Raw genomic sequence first — 20376 nt, 5'->3', positions numbered from 1 at the left:
TTCTCCTACAGCCATGGATTATAAATATGAATTTGCCAGCATAAAGCTCCCAAAACATTAAAAAATGTACATTCACAAAAAAAGAGACAAAGTGCTCGAGTAACTCGCACTTTGTGTCATTTTTATAAACCAGCACCTGCAAGTCCTTGCCTCTACATCAAAAACATATATATATATTATATATATATTATATATATATATATATATATATATATTTTAAAAATCGTCTATTGGTTCATTGTTCGAGAGGACGTGGTGTAAATGTTCTTTTCAGAGCTTGTGTTTTTGAAATGCCTTTTCGGATTGACTCTGCCATCAATAACCAAGCGAGATTCGAAAATGAAACGAATTACCCATCTACTCAACTAGGAAATCATTAATAATTTACAACAACGACGAGGAATTTCTTGCCCCTTGTACCCTGGTCAACTGTTTTATCAGCCAAGCCTTTGCCTTTTAAACATGTGCAACCCCTAGTTGACATATCTATGCATTTTTCTTTTGCAACGACATCCTTCTTTCTCCAACTAACACACTGCGCTCACAAAAGGTTTGCATATCATCCAGTGAGCCGATGGTGACGGCGGGGATGTATCTGACTGAACCTGCGCTGATTCTTTGCTGAAGCAGCTTGCTCCAGATCCAGATCCTTACACGGCTTTGTGTTTTAGAAAATGCTGATAATTTTTTTTTTTTTAAAACACGTAGAAGGGAACTGCAGAAGCCGATTAAACCGTAAACACAAAAAGCTGGAGTAATTCAACGACTCAGGCAACATCTCTGGAGAGAAGGAGTGGGTGATATTTTGGGTCGAGACCCTTCTTCAGACCGGTTGTCTCTGAAGTCTGAAGAAGGGTCTCGAACCGAAATATCACCCATTCCTTCACTCCAGAGATGTTGCCTGAGTCGCTGAGTTACTCCGACGTTTCGTGTCTATATTCTGATTTTAAATATATATATATACACATATATACACATTTGGTTTAAAAGAAACAAGACAAAAGTGGTGGTGGTGATGATGATGATGTTTATTTGTTCTCTTTTGAAAAGAGAACAAACAAACATCTTCATCACCTCAACCACCACTTCTAGCGCTGCTGGATTTTACTCTTGCAAGATTTCCTACCTCCCTCCTTCCATCTCAGCTTCAACCTTTTTTTTTGTGCCGCTATTTTACTTCTTGGAGCTGTGACTATTCCCCCTTCATGTTTAAAAAAGGCTGATGAGCGCCGAGCGACGCCCTGCTTCGCCGCTGACACTTCCTTCGCCGGCTCGTTCCCAGGGCCGAGAGCGGCCGGAAGCTGCAGTGAGGGAGGGGGCGGAAGCTGCAGTGAGGGAGGGGGCGGAAGCTGCAGGGACGCGGGGCGGAAGCTGCAGGGACGCGGGGCGGAAGCTGCAGGGACAGGGAAGGGAAGCTGCAGGGACAGGGGGGGGCGGAAGCTGCAGGGACAGGGGGGGGCGGAAGCTGCAGAGAGAGGGGGGCGGAAGCTGCAGGGAGAGGGGCCGGGTCGGCGCGTCCCACTGACGTCGGCTCTGGGTTGCGGACCATTGACGCGGACGGCCAGCGATGGTAATGGCGGGCGCTTCGTGGAGAGGGGGAGGGTGGGAGAAAAAACGGGAGAGGAAGAGGGGGGTCTGGGACTGAGAGAGGCCGGGACTGAGTGAGGGAGAGAGAGAGAGATACTGGGAGTAAGGGGATGAGAGAGGGAGACGGGCTGAGGGAGGGGAAGAGGGACTGAGACTGAGGGTCATAGTATTGGCATGCGACTGTGTGCTTTCAGGCAGAGTGTGTCTCAAGTGCCCCACTCTCCAAAGTAATTTGACATTCAGAACCTCCCCCCCCCCCCCACCCCCAGGGTGGAAATATCCAACACGAGAGAGCATAGTTGAAGGGTAAAAGGCTTAATAGACATGAGGACTTAAAGTGCTGGAATAACTCAGCAGGTCCTGCAGCACCTCTGGAGAACATGGGTAGGTAACGTTTTGGGTTGGAACCTTTCTTCAGACAGAAGAAGGATGTCAACCTGCAACGTCCCCTGTCCATGTGTAGGGAAGAACTGAAGATGGTGCTGTATATCAAAGATAGACACAAAATGCAGGAGTAACTCAGCGGGTTAGGCAGCATCTCCACAGAAAATGAATATTCCTATTCATTTATATCCAGAGATGTTGCCTGACCCGCTGAGTTACTCCATTATTTTGTGTCTGATGTTGCCTGTAGATTGGGCTATTGCATGCTAGCCAATCGTAGTGCTTGTTAGTGCACTACAAGCACTTGAAGTAACTGACGCGTCTGATTGGGTTTCCACCATGGTCGCCGCAACTAAGAAAAACAAACAGGAGATCTGCATCAATCCCAGAGATCTTAATACTGCTATCAAGCGCCCTCACTACCCTATGCGAACCACAGAAGATGTCGCTGCACAGATTGGTAACGCAGCAGTGTTTTCCGTCCTGGATGCCAAAAGCTCCTTTTGGCAGATTCCACTTGACCCGGACTCATCCAACCTCACTACTTTCGCCACACCCTTTGGCCGCTTCAAATTTCTGAGGTTGCCCTTCGGCATCAACTCCGCCAGCGAAGTTTTCCAACGTACCATGGAACAGTTGTTTGCAGAGCACCTGTGCGCCATCATCGTTGATATTCTTGTCTACGGTCGCGACCTGGCTGAACACAATGCTAATCTGAAGAGAGTACTCGACTGCGCCAGGGACATTAATCTCAAACTGAATCTACTAAAGTGCAGGTTTTGCCTTCCTGAGGTCACTTACGTCGGACATGTTTTCACCACCAGCGGTCTCCGACCAGATCCACTGAAAACTGCAGCCATCAATGAACTGCCGGTTCCTACTGACATCGTGAGTTTACAACGATTCCTCGGCATGGTTAACTACTTGGGGAAGTTTATCCCCAACCTTAGTGAATTATCAGCCCCCCTGCGCGAACTGACGCACAAAGGCACAGCGTGGTCCTGGTACCCGCAGCACCAAAGGGCTTTTGACACCCTCAAGCTACAGCTGGCTAGCGCACCAACACTTTCATATTTTGATCTGGAGCTACCGGTTACCATCACCTGCGATGCGTCCCAGTACGGGCTAGGCGCTGCGTGCCTGCAGACCACGACTGATGGTGGCTTCGAGCCCGTCTCGTATGCATCCCGTACTCTGACTGACACCGAGCAGCGCTATGTACAGATCGAAAAGGAACTCGCAGTGGTTTTCGCCTGCACTAAATTCAAGGACTTCATCTTTGGCAAGACCGTTACCATTGAGACTGACCACCAGCCGCTGGTCACTATTTTGAACAAACCGATTCACGCTGCCCCGGCACGATTGCAATGGATGATAATGCAGCTGCAGCGCTTTGATTTCCAGATCGTCTACAAGAAAGGTAAAGACATGCACATAGCAGACACGTTATCCAGAGCCCCGCGCAGAACCAATGAACGGCACCTCTCCGAACAGGACGAATTCTCAGTCATGAAGGTCGCGTTTGTGCCGACTGATCGTTTACGCCGCCTAGCCGAACACACGGCTGCTGATGAGACTTTATAATTGCTGTCCACAGTCATACGGGGCGGTTGGCCCCACAAACAGTCAAACACCCCGCCTGAGATACGCCCCTACTTCCTGGTTCGCGACGAACTAGTGCTCCAGGACGGAATCATAGTCAAGGGCCACAAAGTGGTGGTTCCAGCCGCACTCCGGGATGAATACTACAACGACGTCCACAGGGGTCACCCCGGCGCTGAGGCAACCCTTCAACGGGCGCAAAGCATGTTTTACTGGCCTGGGATGACTAAATACATACGTGGAAGAACCGAAACGTGCGCTGTCCCGCCTCTTCCATGGTCCTCATTGGCTACCGACATCTTCGAATGGCACGGGAAACACTACCTGGTTTTGGTTGACTCTTACTCGGGCTGGTTCGAGATAGACCTTCTGCAGACCATTTCCTCAGAGGCTGTGATCGAGAAGCTGCAACGGCACCTCTCCGTACATGGCTCCCCTGCACGTATTCAGTCTGACAATGGCAGGCAATTCACCAGCCAAGCATTTAAGAACTTTGCTAAACGATGGGACTTCCAACACATTACCAGCAGCCTCGAATTCCCGCAGTCCAATGGGCTCGCCGAACGCGCCGTCCGGAGTACGAAACAACTCATGGAACGAGCCTACCTTGCCAAATCCGACGTATACCTGGACTTACTCAACCTACGGAACATTGCACGGGATCCTGTCCTAGGCTCGCCAGCCCAGCGACTAATGTCTCACCAAACCCGTGCTCCCCTGCCTGTCTCCCAGCAGCTACTCCAGCCGCACGTTCGGTCCCCGCCCGTGGTGCAGAAGCATCTACATCGTCAACGGGACACACAGAAGCGGTTCTTCGACAAGTCCAGTAAGCCACTCACACCTCTTGCACGTGGACAAGTGGTTCGTCTGCAAACCGACAAGGGCCATGCATGACTGGGACATATTTACGGCCCTTCCAAGGAGCCACGTTCATACCTGGTCGAAGTGCATGGGGTCATCTACAGACGCAACCGTCAACACATCCTTCCGGTGAAGGAACCGCGTCCTGCGACTCCGGGTCCTGACGCCCCGCATCTTGTGTTCTCTCCCACAGTTGATTCACCACCAACCGTTGTTCCTGCCGCGGGTTCCCCGCGTCGGTCGGTGCCTGGCGCGCCCATGTCGTCTCCCACTAGTCCTGTCAAGTCGCCTGTTGTGTCCCCACTCTCCTCCCCTTGTTCTCCCGCGAAAGGAAGTGAGGCGGTCTCTTACTGCACGAGGGCCGGACGGGTTTGTAGGCCACCCGTTAGATATGGCGATTTTGTGTAACTGTGCTAGTATATTCTTCACATTTTTGTTTTTCATTGCTCAAGCTACCGTTGTTCCTTTATTTCTACAAGAAGAGATGTAGATGGGCTATTGCATGCTAGCCAATCGTAGTGCTTGTTAGTAGTAGTTCCGCCTAGTATGTGCTTTATAATATTAAGAACTCGCCTACGTCAGGCAGTAGATGTAGCAGCTCGGAGCTGTAATGTACTGCAGGTCCTATGATGTAAGGGCGTCAATACAATGATGCGTTGTATCTTAGCGTGTACTTAAGCACTTTATTACATTGCCTATCCATGTTAGCCAGAAATGCTACCTGACCTGCAGAGGTACTTTGCACCATCTGTAGTCCTTTATTTCAACTGAAAGTTTAATGGAGATGTGCAGGGCAAGTTGTTTTCTTTTTTTGCAGAGTAATGGGGACCCGGAACACACTCCCAGGGGTTGTGGTGGAGGTGGATACAATGGTAGTGTTTAAGAGGCTTATAGAGAAACACATGGAAGTGCAAGGAATAGAGGGGTATGGATCATGTCTCAGCAGATGAGAGCAGTTTAGCTTGTAACATGTTTGTGACCGATGTTGTGGGCCGAATGGCCTGTTGTTGTACTGTTCTATGTTCCAATGATGATAATCTTTCAGCTGCCCTTCTCTGAATGCACATTGACCTCCCGCCGAGTGTCTCAGGTGTTAAAATCAATTGGTCTGAAGAAGGGTCCTGACCTGAAATGTCACATCCATGTTCTCCAGAGATCCTGTTTGACCGGTTGAGTTTTGTAAACCAACATCTGCAGATCCCTGTGTCTTTGAAAATCAATTGGTCTGAAGGAGGGGGGAGGGGGGGGGGGGGCAAAAGCTAGAAAAGAGGTGGGGAATGGGACAAAGTGTGGCAAGGGATACCATGGTTGGAGAGCAGCAGTTGAAGATGTTGAGTGGAGGGATTAGGATGGCGATGGCCTCCAGTCATAATTTCCCAAGCAAACATACTGCAGATGTTCGGAATCAGATATAACAGTAAGTATTGGAACTACCCAGCAGGTTACGCAGCAACTTGGCGAGAAACTGAACTAAGGTTTAGATTTATGACTTTTTGTCTCTTTTGATGCTACAGCAAATTGTGCCTTATATTTAATGCAGTTATTTTCGCTTCTGGGATTCAATCTATTCATTGCCTTCTCAATTGTTTGATTCTACTTGTCAGGGGAAAGCAAAGAAGACAAGAAAATATGCAACCATGAAGCGAATGATTAGTTCGCGTGATCCAAGAATGTAAGTTTTATAATTGAGTTTGTAATGGAGTCAAAAGATGAGACAAACTACTGGCTTCAATTTCAATGTTATTCTGTTGCATTGCCATTTGAAGACTTGCTACTTGGAAAATAATATCTTTATCAAATAATTGTAACAATGCTTATCATGCTATTAATATTTGTTGCTTGTTACACATACTTAGTATACTACTTGAGAAACTTCCAAAAACTCCAAAACATAACAAACGGATGCTGTTTGTTAGATATTTGTTAGATATTAAGGCATCGATTAGCAAGTTATAGATTTGGTCTCCAGAAAAAAATCCTGATGTTCAATAACTTATTGAGCTCCAACAAGTTATTAAGATAATGGTTAATTGCTATAACTGGCAATAATAAATTTGTTTTCTTTCAGAAAAGAAAATGAGAGAGCAAAATCTAAGACGGTGAAAAAAGCAGACCCCAGTGCCCTGAAAGTAACAGAAGCGTACGTCTTATCCTAGAATTATAAATTTTGAAGTAATGTTTATAATAATATTCAAATTAAAAAAACTAAGTGTTTATAGTGAAATATTTCTCTGCTTTTTAAATGTTGTAATAGTACTGAAATATGAAAATAGTATCTGAAATATGAAGAAAAAAAATTAAAAAATATTCAATGATATGACTGGTACAAATGGAAATATTGGTATATATTCCATCATTTTTTAATGTATGGTCTACACCTATACCCCAACAGGAAGCAAGTCCTATTCATCGAAACATAGAAAATATGTGCAGGAGTAGGCCATTCGGCCCTTTGAGCCAGCACCGCCATTCAATATGATCAAGGCTGATCATCTAAAATCATGTTCTTGCGTTCTCCCCATATCCCCTGATTCCATTTGCCCAAAGAGCTATAGCTAACTCTCTTGAATACATCCAGTGAATTGGCCTTTACTGCCTTCTGTGGCAGAGAATTCCACGGATTCGCAACTCTAGGTGAAAAAGTTTTTCCTCATCTCAGTCCTAAATGGCCTTCCCCTTATTCTTAAACTGTGACCCCTAGTTCTGGACTCCCCCCAACATTTTTCCTGCATCTACCCTGTCCAATCCTCTAAAAATGTTATATGTTTCTATAATATCCCCTCTCATCCTTCTAAATTCTAGTGAATATTAGCCCAGTCGATCCATTCTTTCATCATATATCAGTCCCGCCATCCCGGGAATCAAGCGCTGCACTCCCTCAATAGCAAGAATGTCCATCTTCAAATTAGGAGACCAAAACTGCACACAATACTCCAGGACTGAAGAAGGGTCTCGAACAAAACGTCACCCATTCCTTCTCTCCAGAGATGCTGCCTGTCCCACTGAGTTACTCCAGATTTTTGTGTCTATCTTCGGTTTAAACCAGCGTTTGCAGTTCCTTCTTAGACAATATTCCAGGTGTGATCTCACCAGGGCCCTGTACAAGTGCAGTAGGACCTTCATGCTCCCATACTCAAATCCTCTCGTTATGAAGGCAAACATGCCATTTGCTTTCTTCACTACCTGCTGCTTACTTTCAGTGACTGATGTTCAAGGGCACTCGGGTTTCATTGCACCTCCTCTTTTCCTAATCTGACGCCATTCAGATAATAATCTGCCTTCTTATTCTTGTCACCAAAGTGGATAACCTCACATTTATCCACATTATACTGCATCTGCCCACTCACCCAACCTATCCAAATATAATTCCTACCTGTGAGTGACCATTCACTTACCTCCCACCTCCCTGAAGTCTCAAAACCCTCTTAACGCCCATATGATGCATGCTTGCCTTCAGCATGGGCATCAGCATTACTTACTGCCTCGTTAGTGGTTGCAAGAAGCAAGACTGAGTTCTTAATAGATATCATCTTCCCTTCAATTGACAGGTGGATGCAGAAAATAACGTGTAAAAATAAAGGGTGGTTCTTATGCACTCCTGCCAATACAAAATGAACTAAATAATTAAATGAGGTGGAATTTGTCATGGTAGCTGCTGTATGAGCGCTATCTGATTAAAACCAGGAATGAATACGATGACATTCATTTGGTGGGACAAATCACTCCGAGAAGCTGAAAATGTTTGCATTTAGTTTCTAATCATATTTCAAAACCTTGATGAAAATTAAAGATTTTTTAAAAAGTATGTAATGACATACTGGAGGTAAAGTTTAGATATTATAGAAATTAAACAATTTTTCTTGTTTTCCCAGGGTGAAATATCCTTCTTGTCTGTTCTTCCAATATAACACACAGCTGGGTCCTCCCTACTACATCTTGGTTGATACCAATTTCATCAATTTCTCTATCAAGACCAAGCTAGATATTGTGCAATCTATGATGGACTGCTTGTATGCAAAGTGTAAGTTCCTAACAACTTTTCAGTTCACAAACTTTGTGAACATAGTTGAATGTTCCTTTGGTGCGAAGTTTAAACATTCATCCCATTATTTTTTATTTTGCTATTTCCTTACCTTCTCCCTGGTCTAAATATCCCCTTTGGTCTGTGGTTCCTTCTTTAATCTGCCATTATGAATGCAACTTTCCTCTGCAGTCACCTGTTTTAATAGCTTTATGTCCCAAATAATTATCCCTATTTTATGCACTTCAACTCACTGAATCCTCCAAACCTCCAAATTCTTGTCACCAATTATGGTCAGCTTCGTTTTTGTCATCTAAATTTGTGCATAAAGAAAGCAATTTGACATTTCAAGTTTTTATTTTAATTGATTCCTACTTATCTTTGAAACTGGGGACAAATCTGAGACTTTTGCCATTAACTAATATCTTGAAAAACGTGGGGAGTGGCATGGGTGAGCAAATGTGCAACAGCCAGTGGCCTGTGAATCAAGTTACGTAGAGGTATCGCGAACCAGAGGACATAGGTTGAAGGCGAGGGGGTAAAGATTTAATAGGAACCTGAAGGGGAACCTTTTTTACACAAAGGGTGGTGGGTGTATGGGGAGGTAGTTGAGGCATGGACTATTGCAACATTTAAGAAACATTTAAACAGGTACATGGATAGGATAGGTTCAGAGGGATATGGGCCATATGCAGGCAGGTTGTATTGCACAATTGAAAGAAAACTGGAAGCTAACAACACAAGCAAAAAACATCAATGACCCAAAGGTTAATGTGCAAGGATGGAGAATCAATGTAGTTGTTTATTGTGGCGTATATCACGTGGCGGCGCCTAACGGCAGCGGCTGACTAGCAGTCTGTCCGTTTTTTTTCCCCCTTTTTTTGTTGTGTGTCGGTGTTGGGATGGTTTTTATATATATTTTTTTGGTTGTGTATGTGTGGGAGGGGGTGGTGGTGTGGGTGGGTGGGTGTGGGGGGGGACGACTTTTCTCTTCCTCACGGCGCGGGGTGCGGCTCGGCTGCGGGGCCTAACATCGCCCGCTGCGGCTCGGCCGCTGGACTTTACATCACCCGGTGCGGCTTGGCCGCTGGACTTTACATCCCGGTGCGGCTTGGCCGCTGGACTTTACATCCCTGTGCGGCTTGGCCGCTGGACTTAACAGTGCCCGGTGCAGCTCGGCTGCGGGGCTTAACATCGCCCGGTGCAGCTCGGCTGCGGGACTTTTCACCGCTGGTGCGGCTCGGCTGCGGGACTTAACATCGCCCGGTGCGGCTCGGCCGCGGGGCTTAACATCGCCCGGTGCAGCTCGGCTGCGGGGCTTTTCATCGCTGGTGCGGCTCGGCTGCGGATTTGACATCGCCCGGTGCGGCTCGACCACGGGACTTAGCTGCGCAAGGCTTGGTCACGGGCCTTTCATCGCCCGGTTCGGCCGCGAGACGTTTCAGCGCCCGGTGCGGGGACTGTGCGGGTCGGTCGGGGACGAGCTGTCTGTCCGTGGGCGTGGGGAAGAGAGTGGAAGTTTTGTTGCCTCCATCACAGTGAGGGGGTGTTTGGAGTCACTGTGATGGACGTTTGTGTTGGGGTTATGTGTCTTGTGTTCTTTTTTTTTTTTTTTTTTTTTTCTTTTTTTTTTTTCTATGACTGCTATGTAGTTTCGTTCGGTACTTCGGTACCGAACGACAAATAAAGCTCTGTTATACCTGTTATACCTGTTATAAACAGTCGTAGCATATCTGAGTTAGACAAGAAAAAATTGTGTAGCATTAACATATAACAAACATATAACATATAACAACTACAGCATGGAAACAGGCCTGTCCGGCCCTACCAGTCCACGCCGACCATTCTCCCTGACCTAGTCTCATCTACCTGCACTCAGACCATAACCCTCCAATCCCCTCCTATCCATATACCTATCCAATTTACTCTTAAATAATAAAATCGAGCCAGCCTCCACCACTTCCACCGGAAGTCCATTCCATACAGCCACAACCCTCTGAGTAAAGAAGTTCCCCCTCATGTTACTCCTAAACCTTTGTCCCTCAATTCTGAAGCTATGTCCCCTTGTTGGAATCTTCCCCACTCTCAAAGGGAAAAGCCTACCCACGTCAACTCTGTCCGTCCCTCTCAAAATTTTAAAAACCTCTATCAAGTCCCCCCTCAACCTTCTACGCTCCAAAGAATAAAGACCCAACCTGTTCAACCTCTCTCTATAGCCTAAGTGCTGAAACCCAGGCAACATTCTAGTAAATCTCCTCTGTACCCTCTCCATTTTGTCGACATCCTTCCTATAATTTGGCGACCAGAACTGCACACCATACTCCAGATTCGGCCTCACCAATGCCCTGTACAATTTCAACATTACATCCCAACTTCTATACTCGATGCTCTGATTTATAAAGGCAAGCATACCAAACGCCTTCTTCACCACCCTATCCACATGAGATTCCACCTTCAGGGAACAATGCACAGTTATTCCCAGATCCCTCTGTTCCACTGCATTCCTCAATTCCCTACCATTTACCCTGTACGTCCTATTTTGATTTGTCCTACCAAAATGCAGCACCTCACACTTATCAGCATTAAACTCCATCTGCCATCTTTCAGCCCACCCTTCCAAAAGGCCCAAGTCTCTCTGTAGACTTTGAAAATCTACCTCACTATCAACTACTCCACCTATCTTAGTATCATCTGCATATTTACTAATCCAATTTGCCACACCATCATCCAGATCATTAATGTAAATGACAAACAACAGTGGACCCAACACAGATCCTTGGGGCACTCCACTAGACACTGGCCTCCAACCTGACATACAATTGTCAACCGTTACCCTCTGGTATCTCCCATTCAGCCATTGTTGAATCCATCTTGCAACCTCACTATTAATACCCAACGATTTAACCTTCTTAATCAACCTTCCATATGGAACCTTGTCAAATGCCTTACTGAAGTCCATATAGACAACATCCACAGCCTTGCCCTTATCAATTTCCCTGGTAACCTCTTCAAAAAATTCAAGAAGATTAGTCAAACATGACCTTCCAGGCACAAATCCATGTTGACTGTTTCTAATCAGGCCTTGATTATCCAAATAATTATATATATTGTCCCTAAGTATCTTTTCCATTAATTTTCCCACCACAGACGTCAAACTAATAGGTCTATAATTGCTAGGTTTACTTTTAGAACCTTTTTTAAACAACGGCACAACATGCGCAATGCGCCAATCTTCCGGCACCATCCCTGTTTCTAATGACGTTTGAAATATTTCCGTCATAGCCCCTGCTATTTCTGCACTAACTTCCCTCAATGTCCTAGGGAATATCCTATCAGGACCTGGAGACTTATCCACTTTTATATTCTTCAAAAGTGTCCGTACCTCCTCTTCTTTAATCCTCCTAATTTCCATCACTACTCTACTTGTTTCGCTTACCTCACATAATTCAATATCCTTCTCCTCGGTAAATACCGAAGAAAAGAAATTGTTTAATATCTCCCCCATTTCTTCCGGCTCAGCACATAGCTGTCCACTCTGACTCTCTAATGGACCAATTTTATCCCTCACTATCCTTTTGCTATTGACATATCTGTAGAACCCCTTGGGGTTTACTTTTACATTACTTGCCAAAGCAGCCTCATATCTTTTTTTCGCTTTTCTAATTTCCTTCTTAAGATTCCTTTTACATTCTTTATATTCCTCAAGAACCTCATTTACTCCCTGCCGCTTATATTTATTGTATATCTCCCTCTTTTTCCGAACCAAGTGTCCAATTTCCCTGGAAAACCACGGCTCTTTCAAATTATTATTCTTTCCTTTCCACCGAACAGGGACATAAAGACTCTGTACTCTCAAAATTTCACCTTTAAATATCCTCCATTTCTCTATTATATCCTTTTCATAAAACAACAATTTCCATTTCACTCCTTTTAAATCCTTTCTCATCTCCTCAAAATTAGCCTTTCTCCAATCCAAAATCTCAACCCTTGGTCCAGATTTGACCTTCTCCATAATGATATTGAAACTAATGGCATTATGATCACTAGACCCAAAGTGCTCCTCAACACATACCTCCGTCACCTGACCCATCTCATTTCCTAACAGGAGGTCCAACACTGCCCCTTCTCTGGTAGGCACCTCTACGTATTGCTGCAAAAAACTATCCTGCACACATTTTACAAACTCCAAACCATCCAGCCCTTTAACAGAATGTGATTCCCAGTCTATATACGGAAAATTGAAATCACCCACAATCACCACTCTGTGCTTACTACTAATATCTGCTATCTCCTTACATATTTGCTCTTCCAATTCTCGTTCCCTATTTGGCGGTCTATAATACACCCCTATAAGTGTTGCTAAACCTTTCTCATTTCTGAGTTCCACCCAAACAGCCTCCTTAATCGAGCCTTCTAGTCTGTCCTGCCAAAGCACTGCTGTGATATCCTCCCTGACAAGCAATGCAACACCCCCACCTCTTGCCCCTCCGATTCTATCACATCTGAAACAATGAAATCCTGGAATATTTAATTGCCAATCGCAACCCTCCTGCAACCATGTTTCACTGATCGCCACAACATCATACTTCCAGATGTCAATCCAGGCTCTAAGTTCATCCACCTTTCTTACAATGCTCCTAGCATTAAAATATACACATTTAAGGGACCCATCATTTCTTATTAAGAAATTACTTGCTGTAAGATGGCTGTTGTTGGCAAACCACTTAAATGAAATGAAAATAAAGCAGAATTTCTTCATTTTTCAGGTATACCCTGCATCACTGACTGTGTGATGGCTGAAATTGAGAAACTGGGACAGAAGTACAGGGTTGCACTCAGGTAAAACAAATTCTGAAGCATGTTTGCCTTTCTAGGAATCTGTCGCTTGTGTTCTCTCTTCTTTCCTATCTCACCACTCGAGTAGGCTGCCTAGGCCTAGGCTGATCTTGACATCATTGAGATGGTGCAATTCGGCAACGGCGCTGCCAACTTTGAGGTATGGCATTCGGAAGTCCCCACAAAAATGTGGCTCCAATGCTGTCGGTCTCGAGCTGGGCTTGTAAGTCTGCCCTCCGGGGGCTGCAAGCCTGCCGGGAAAGCGGCACCTCATTGGCAGCTCGTTAACCGGCGCCCGTGCAAGAAATGCAGGTTTCACTGCAACTTCGATTTACATTTAATATTTGTTTTATATAACTTTCTAGTAGTCCATGGAGCTTCAGAGGCACGGGGGGGAGGGGGGGTATAATTAGTGGGTCAGGGATGCAATGTTGAATTATTACATGACCTCTGTTGGTCCGGCAAGGCTCTGGAACCAAGGGTACCGGAAAATCCGTGATTTACCTGTATGTCATTCATTATTTTACATGTAGAGATTCAAAGGATGTAAAATAACATGATCATTTGTGTAGATTAATTTTAGAATGCTTGACAAATATAAAGATAATTCTGCTACAATGCATGTTTTTGTAATGTGAATTGGATATAACACGGTCGATGGATTAGATATTACAAGGATTTATTTTTGGTATTAAACGGGCCAAGTATTAAACGGGCCAAATTGGTTATAGCATGATTTATTTTGGCAAATAGAGAAACACTTAAGTCACTCTGGAATTAATAAGCAGAAAAGAAAGCTGTCTTGGAAAGATAATAGTTGAGAGAAAATAAACTGTTTCCTTGTAATCCTCCCCCCGGTAATCAGACACCATTGTCTCATAAGAGTAGTCTTGTCAGTTTCACTGCAGGTGGCTGTTGAAAATTTTAAGAATTAGCACTTGTGCAACGGTACTCGATTAAACAATGTACCTACCTACCATACAGTCCTCAATATTTTTGAGTCGCAAAAATAAACTTTTTGCTATTAAAAAGGCCCTTATTTTTGAAAGTCCTGTGGGAGAAGTACTTTGTTGTTGCAAGTCTGAAACACTCTAGTACCTGAACACATTTTCCCCCATTAACTCGATTTTTTTATAATGCATTTTCTATATTGTCTGGGGTTATGCAGGAGAATGGGGTTGAGAGATAGGTCAGCCGTGATTGAATGTTGCAGTAGATTGATGGGCTGAATGGCTTAATTCTGTTCCTGTAACTGATGAACATGATAGACAAAAAGCTGGAGTAACTCAACAGGACAGACAGCATCTCTGGAGAAGCTGGCCACTACAGAAGGAATGGGTGACATTTCGGGTCAAGACCCTTCCTCAGACTGGATTATGACCTTACAATATGAGGATTTTTCGGAAGGCAACAATTTTGTTACTGCAGTACTATCTGTATTCAATTATCCAAGAAGGTGAATGCTCCATTTTGGGAACACGAAATCTAAGATTCTCCAACAGCACTGATCTGAAACAACAAACAAAGAAATGTCGAGTAAATGCATTCAATATTATTTGAAATGTCCCAATAATTGGAATTCTCTGCCTCAGAGGGCAGTGGAGGCCAATTCTCTGAATACATTCAAGAGAGAGCTAGATAGAGCTCTTAAGGATAGCGGAGTCAGGGGGTATGGGGAGAAAGCAGGAACGGGGTACTGATTGAGAATGATCAGCCATGATCACATTGAATGGCGGTGCTGGCTCGAAGGGCCGAATGGCCTACTCCTGCACCTATTGTCTATTGTCTACAATAATGTTTGTGACACTTTTTCTACTTGTCTAGGATTGCAAAGGATCCACGTTTTGAACGACTACCCTGCACACACAAAGGAACATACGCTGATGATTGTTTAGTGCAGAGAGTCATACAGGTATGAAAGAAATGCACTGCCAGTATAAAGTCAAAATTTTTTTTTTGTTATCCTCAAGACAGTTTTATTTTGAATTATTTGCTTGTCCTCAAACTGTTTAAGTATTCAATAAAATCGTAGAAAAAAACCAAGGCTACATTTGATGTAGTTCTTTGGAAGAACAGTCCAAATAGACTGGCGCTCTCACCACCTTTCCACCCCTTGCACAATCACTGAAGCATTTTCTCCTTATAATATTTAATTTCTATACTTTTGAGGGAGAATTACCATTGCTCTCTGACAAGGCCTTCCAAATCACTCATTGCATACAAATGCTGATCTTCTGATTCTTTACAGTGACCTTAAATCTGTGCCCTTAATTCACATCCATTTTGCTGTTGGAAACAGTTTCCCTTGCTCTTTCTGATCCCTTAATGATTTTTGAATGTTGCTATCAAATTTCCTTTTTGCCTTCAGTGCTCTAAGGAGGATAACCCCAGCTTCTCCAACCTATCCATGAAACTGAGTCTTTCTCCCCAGTACAATTCTAGTAGAAACAAAGAGATGAAGATGCTGGTTGATACTCAAAAGGATACAGTGTTGGAGTAACTCAACAGGTCAAGCAGCATCCCTGGAGAACATGGATAGGTGATCTTTTGGGTCAAGATTCAGAATTATAGTAGACCTCTTTTGTCCCATTTCCAAAGTTTTCACAAACATCTGAAAGAAGGGTATCATACAACAGAGAACAGGGTCTGAACCAACCTATTTGCACTAAAGCTGCACCAAACCCATTTTATTCTCCCCTCATTCCCCTCAGTTTCCCCAGGTTTGACCATTCACTTACATGTTATGGGTTATTTTAATTGGCCAAATAACCTATCAAGCTTTGTGTCTGAGTTGTGGGTGGAAACCAGAGCACCCAGAGGAATCCCATGCGGTCAACGAAGGAACAAGCAAAGTTCACAAATATTGCACTGGAGATCAGGTTGAACCCAGGTCGTTGGAGCAGTGAAGCAGCACTTTTACCACCCGAGCCATTTTGCCACCCAAACCAGATAGTTTAATCATCTACAATGTCTGTAACTGATGCAGGCTTGTTTTTTAAATTGCAGCCGTTAGTTAAATTAGTTCTCAATTTAAATTCTTCAGCTGCCATGATGCAATTTCTGCTCAAGTCAGGATCAGTGGTCTAGGGTGTTGGATACAAATTTCACCAATCTTATCGCGGCACTACCATGCGCCATACATACTACCATTCCTTTCCATCTCGTCCCATTCCTTCTCTCCTGAGATGCTGCCTGACCTGCTGAGTTACTCCAGCATTTTGTGAATAAATACCTTCGATTTGTACCAGCATCTGCAGTTATTTTCTTATACATACTACCATAATCGTTACAGAATTTGCCTTTTTTAACTTTAAATAGCAACATAATTATCCTTGTCTTTCTTTTACAGCATAAATGTTACATTGTAGCAACTGTGGACAGAGATCTTAAGAGGAGGATCCGTAAAATTCCTGGGGTTCCTATTATGTACATCTCTAATCATAGGTAAGAACATTAAAATAGCAGAAAGATGATCTTTGATTTTCCAGTTAGATTGAAATCATTCTTTTGAAATTTGTTTTCAGTTAACTTGGGGGTGAAATATATGGAGGGAGAACCGTTTGATGAAAGTGTAAGAAATTGGCCCTCAAAATCCCACACCTGAATTATGGAGTTGGAGCAATGTGGAACAGATGATATCACTTGGCCATTGACCATACTCATAGAATAACTATTTTAACGCTGATTCTTTGGATGCCTTGACAAATTTTGATTTCTCGTCCTGTCTGGTCACTTCAGTGCTGCTCCATATCTCTGTTTAATATTCACAACTTGGGTTTGGCTAAACATTCAGAGTGCCCTTTTAAGAAGGGTGTTTCCAACTTTTCACGTAAACTCCTGCCAGCCTTGGCTCAGTGACAACGCTCTCGCCTCTTAGTCGGCCTGGGTCCAAAGCTTGCACGAGCAACCTATACCCCCAATTCAGTCTTGAATTCAGCACAGCACCTCTGACAATGCAGCCGTCATCCATTGATAGCTTTGTAAGTTAATTTGCAACGTCTAATTGTTCACTTTGGCATGAAGTGTTTCATGGTGGGTCATGTTTGTTATTTCAGAACAAAAATGATCCCCTGGCATCATTTGTTGCACACTTTGCTCTCCGGTCATTTGCAAGTTATCCATTTTGTGTTCTTTCTGGAAATTGGCTTTCATGTTGCCCAGCGTTACAAAATCATAAGCCTGAATTATGGCAATAATTCTGCTCCTGAATGTGAAACAATAATGGACTTTCTGAGATAGTGAAAGACACTTATAAATGAAAATTATTTTTTCTTTTGCTAGGTAGATTATGTTGCTATATAGTTTAGTTTTGATACTGCTGTGCAACTTAATTTTTTTTTCTTTCAGGTATAACATTGAACGAATGCCAGATGACTATGGAGCTCCAAGATTGTGAAAAGGCAACATTATTCTGGTTGTACCAAAAGACTCGTTCTACATTTGTCATAGATATTTTTGTTACTATTTTAAAACAGCTGGTTGTAGTCTGCAAAAGCGGCAAGCTATTTTTTTAATTTTTTTCCCCTTCCAACATCCACTCCTCCTCATAGATATTACAAGGAATGATTCTGTAGCTAACATACAGCATTGCGATACCGGACCTGTGCAATGTGCTTCTTGAATCCTGATGATGAAATCAGTGCCCTAAAGACTGAAAACTCCATTTTGTCTTTCCTCTAATCCCAACTTTCAGAATTAGAAACAGGAACTATTGAATTTTCATAAATCTCAAGGAGCAATGATGAGTAACACAAAACTGAAATAAGTAAACAGTGGAAGAAAAAAGTTGAATTCTTTTAATTTGTCAACATAAAAGATGTTTTTTCTTAACAGTAAGGGAGTCAGTTTCTCATGTAGTTTTGTGGTGAAGAGTAATACTGTTTATAAAGCAATCTATAGTACCAGTAAGACAACATGTACATAGAAACATAGAAAATAGGTGCAGGAGTAGGCCATTCGGCCCTTCGAGCCTGCACCACCATTCAATATGATCATGGCTGATCATCCAACTCAGTATCCCATACCTGCCTTCTCTCCATACCCCCCTGATCCCTTTAGCCACAAGGGTCACATCTAACTCCCTCTTAAATATAGCCAATGAACTGGCCTCAACTACCTTCTGTGGCAGAGAATTCCACAGATTCACCACTCTGTGTGAAAAAAAACTTTCTCATCTCGGTCCTAAAAGACTTCCCCCTTGTCCTTAAACTGTGACCCCTTGTTCTGGACTTCCCCAACATCGGGAACAATCTTCCTGCATCTAGCCTGTCCAACCCCTTAAGAATTTTGTAAGTTTCTATAAGATCCCCCCTCAATCTTCTAAATTCCAGCGAGTACAAGCCGAGTCTATCCAGTCTTTCTTCATATGAAAGTCCTGCCATCCCAGGAATCAATCTGGTGAACCTTCTCTGTACTCCCTCTATGGCAAGAATGTCTTTCCTCAGATTAGGAGACCAAAACTGTACGCAATACTCCAGGTGTGGTCTCACCAATGCCCTGTACAAATGTAGAGGAAGGAATTACGGATGTTGGTTATTGTGGGTGCCACCTTTCCTTGATCATGGTTGCTGGGCTTTGATTTGTTCCTTTCATACCTTTCATTCATTTGGGAAGAGGTTGTGAGTGAGACTGCGTAAAATTCTGTGAGAAACATTTCTAAATTTATCTTTTGATTTTTTTAAATTCATCGTGAATAGCAGTCATTGATTGTTAGTATGTTTTACACTGTTAACTAATACACCAAGCAGTTGCACATCAGGTAAAGTATGGATGGATAATAAATTATTGTGAGTTGAGGCCTTGTAATTATAGATGTTTTGATCTGTTTTCATACAATGCTTCGAAGAAGGCAATCTTGAAACAATATATTAATAAACTAATGCTAAATTTGTGGATTGTGATAACATGTTTTGGAGAAAATTATAGGTTTAATTTGTATTCGAGACCATTGTTGATTAACTTTAACCTACAATACATTGAAATAAACACACATTTATTTTAAGTAAGATTACAAACAGTTTTCTTCCCTGTTTCTATGTAGTAGAGGATAGGGGCTAATGTCCAAACAGGAGCAATATTTGAAAAATCTTAATATTTGAAAAGCTCTTTGATCTATGAATCCTATAAATAGTTGACCATTGCACATCTGAATTTTCTTATCTGTTGAGCATAGTTGAATGATGTGTATAAACGGCAGATTTCCTGTCCATTTCTGGCCCTGTCTATGTCGACCTTTCTGCTTCATGTGTCCTTGGTTTCAGCTGTCCGCCCACATTTTGTGGCAGGTCCACGACAGAACTGTTCACAGGAACATCAGCAAAGGAAGTGGCATTTGTTGGAAACAAAACAGAATCACCATTAGTTCAGCTGAAAACTCATATTTTACCTGATGTGCAACTGCTTTTTGTAATTAGTTAACCTAGTGTACTACATATTAGCGTTAATCCCCATTCACTATGAATACAAATATTTCACACTTTATTGGCCCTTGCAACTGACAAAAGTATGTTCGATGTAAATTCCTCTCATGAAGATTGTGTATGTGCATATGTATAATAAAAATGTTAATTCAAGAGAGTTTCATTGTCATATGAATGTTATGGAATGAGTGATTTCTGCTCATTTGGAGTACTTTTTGGTATCAATATAATTACCTGGAATATAAAAAAATTTGCAGTGAGGTTTGATTTGTCAATGATTTCCAAATAGGAATACTTTTTCGTGTGTCTAGAAGGTTGTGTCCACGCTTGCTTGTGGGCTAAATAACCTGTACCAGCAAAAGCACTGAATGGACTACATTATGATGGCTCTCCGAGCTAGGAAGAAAGAAAAGTAGTCCAGATATTACATTAATAATATTAATGAGATTTAAGTAAACGATCTGTTACTAGTGCAGAGTATGCCTTGACTACTTTTAAGTAAAATGCATGTATGGAGATTGGCTCCTCAAAAAACTTTCTTCTGCTCCAGCCATGTTTAAACAGTTCAAGTTTGAACTAGCATAAAGCTAGCTGGTTGTCACAAATGCTAGGTTCAGAAATTAAATTTTCTCTCATTTTTGAAAGGAAAAGCAAAAATGTTTTAAA

At 43.0% G+C, this 20376-nt stretch overlaps 1 protein-coding gene across 4 annotated transcripts; it reads left to right on the top strand.

Moving 5' to 3' along the window:
* The first annotated feature begins 1492 nt into the window (after window positions 1-1492).
* fcf1 (FCF1 rRNA-processing protein) lies at window positions 1493-20079 on the top strand. 4 transcript variants are annotated; one of them, XM_078406871.1, is made up of 8 exons: window positions 1493-1570; window positions 6039-6106; window positions 6503-6574; window positions 8307-8455; window positions 13222-13294; window positions 15116-15203; window positions 16641-16735; window positions 17639-20079. In XM_078406871.1, the coding sequence occupies exons 1-8, from the start codon at window positions 1568-1570 to the stop codon at window positions 17685-17687; spliced, it is 597 nt and encodes a 198-aa protein (XP_078262997.1). In that variant the 5' UTR covers window positions 1493-1567; the 3' UTR covers window positions 17688-20079. The 4 variants fall into 4 exon arrangements, with proteins under 4 accessions (XP_078262997.1, XP_078263000.1, XP_078262999.1 ...); XM_078406874.1 differs by lacking the exon at window positions 1493-1570 and adding an exon at window positions 4297-4399; XM_078406873.1 differs by lacking the exon at window positions 1493-1570 and adding an exon at window positions 4409-4626.
* The last annotated feature ends 297 nt before the right edge of the window (window positions 20080-20376 follow it).

This window comes from Rhinoraja longicauda, chromosome 10 (genome assembly GCF_053455715.1).
Source record: "Rhinoraja longicauda isolate Sanriku21f chromosome 10, sRhiLon1.1, whole genome shotgun sequence".
NCBI lineage: Eukaryota > Metazoa > Chordata > Chondrichthyes > Rajiformes > Arhynchobatidae > Rhinoraja > Rhinoraja longicauda.
This window is presented reverse-complemented; position numbering and strand designations above follow the sequence as displayed.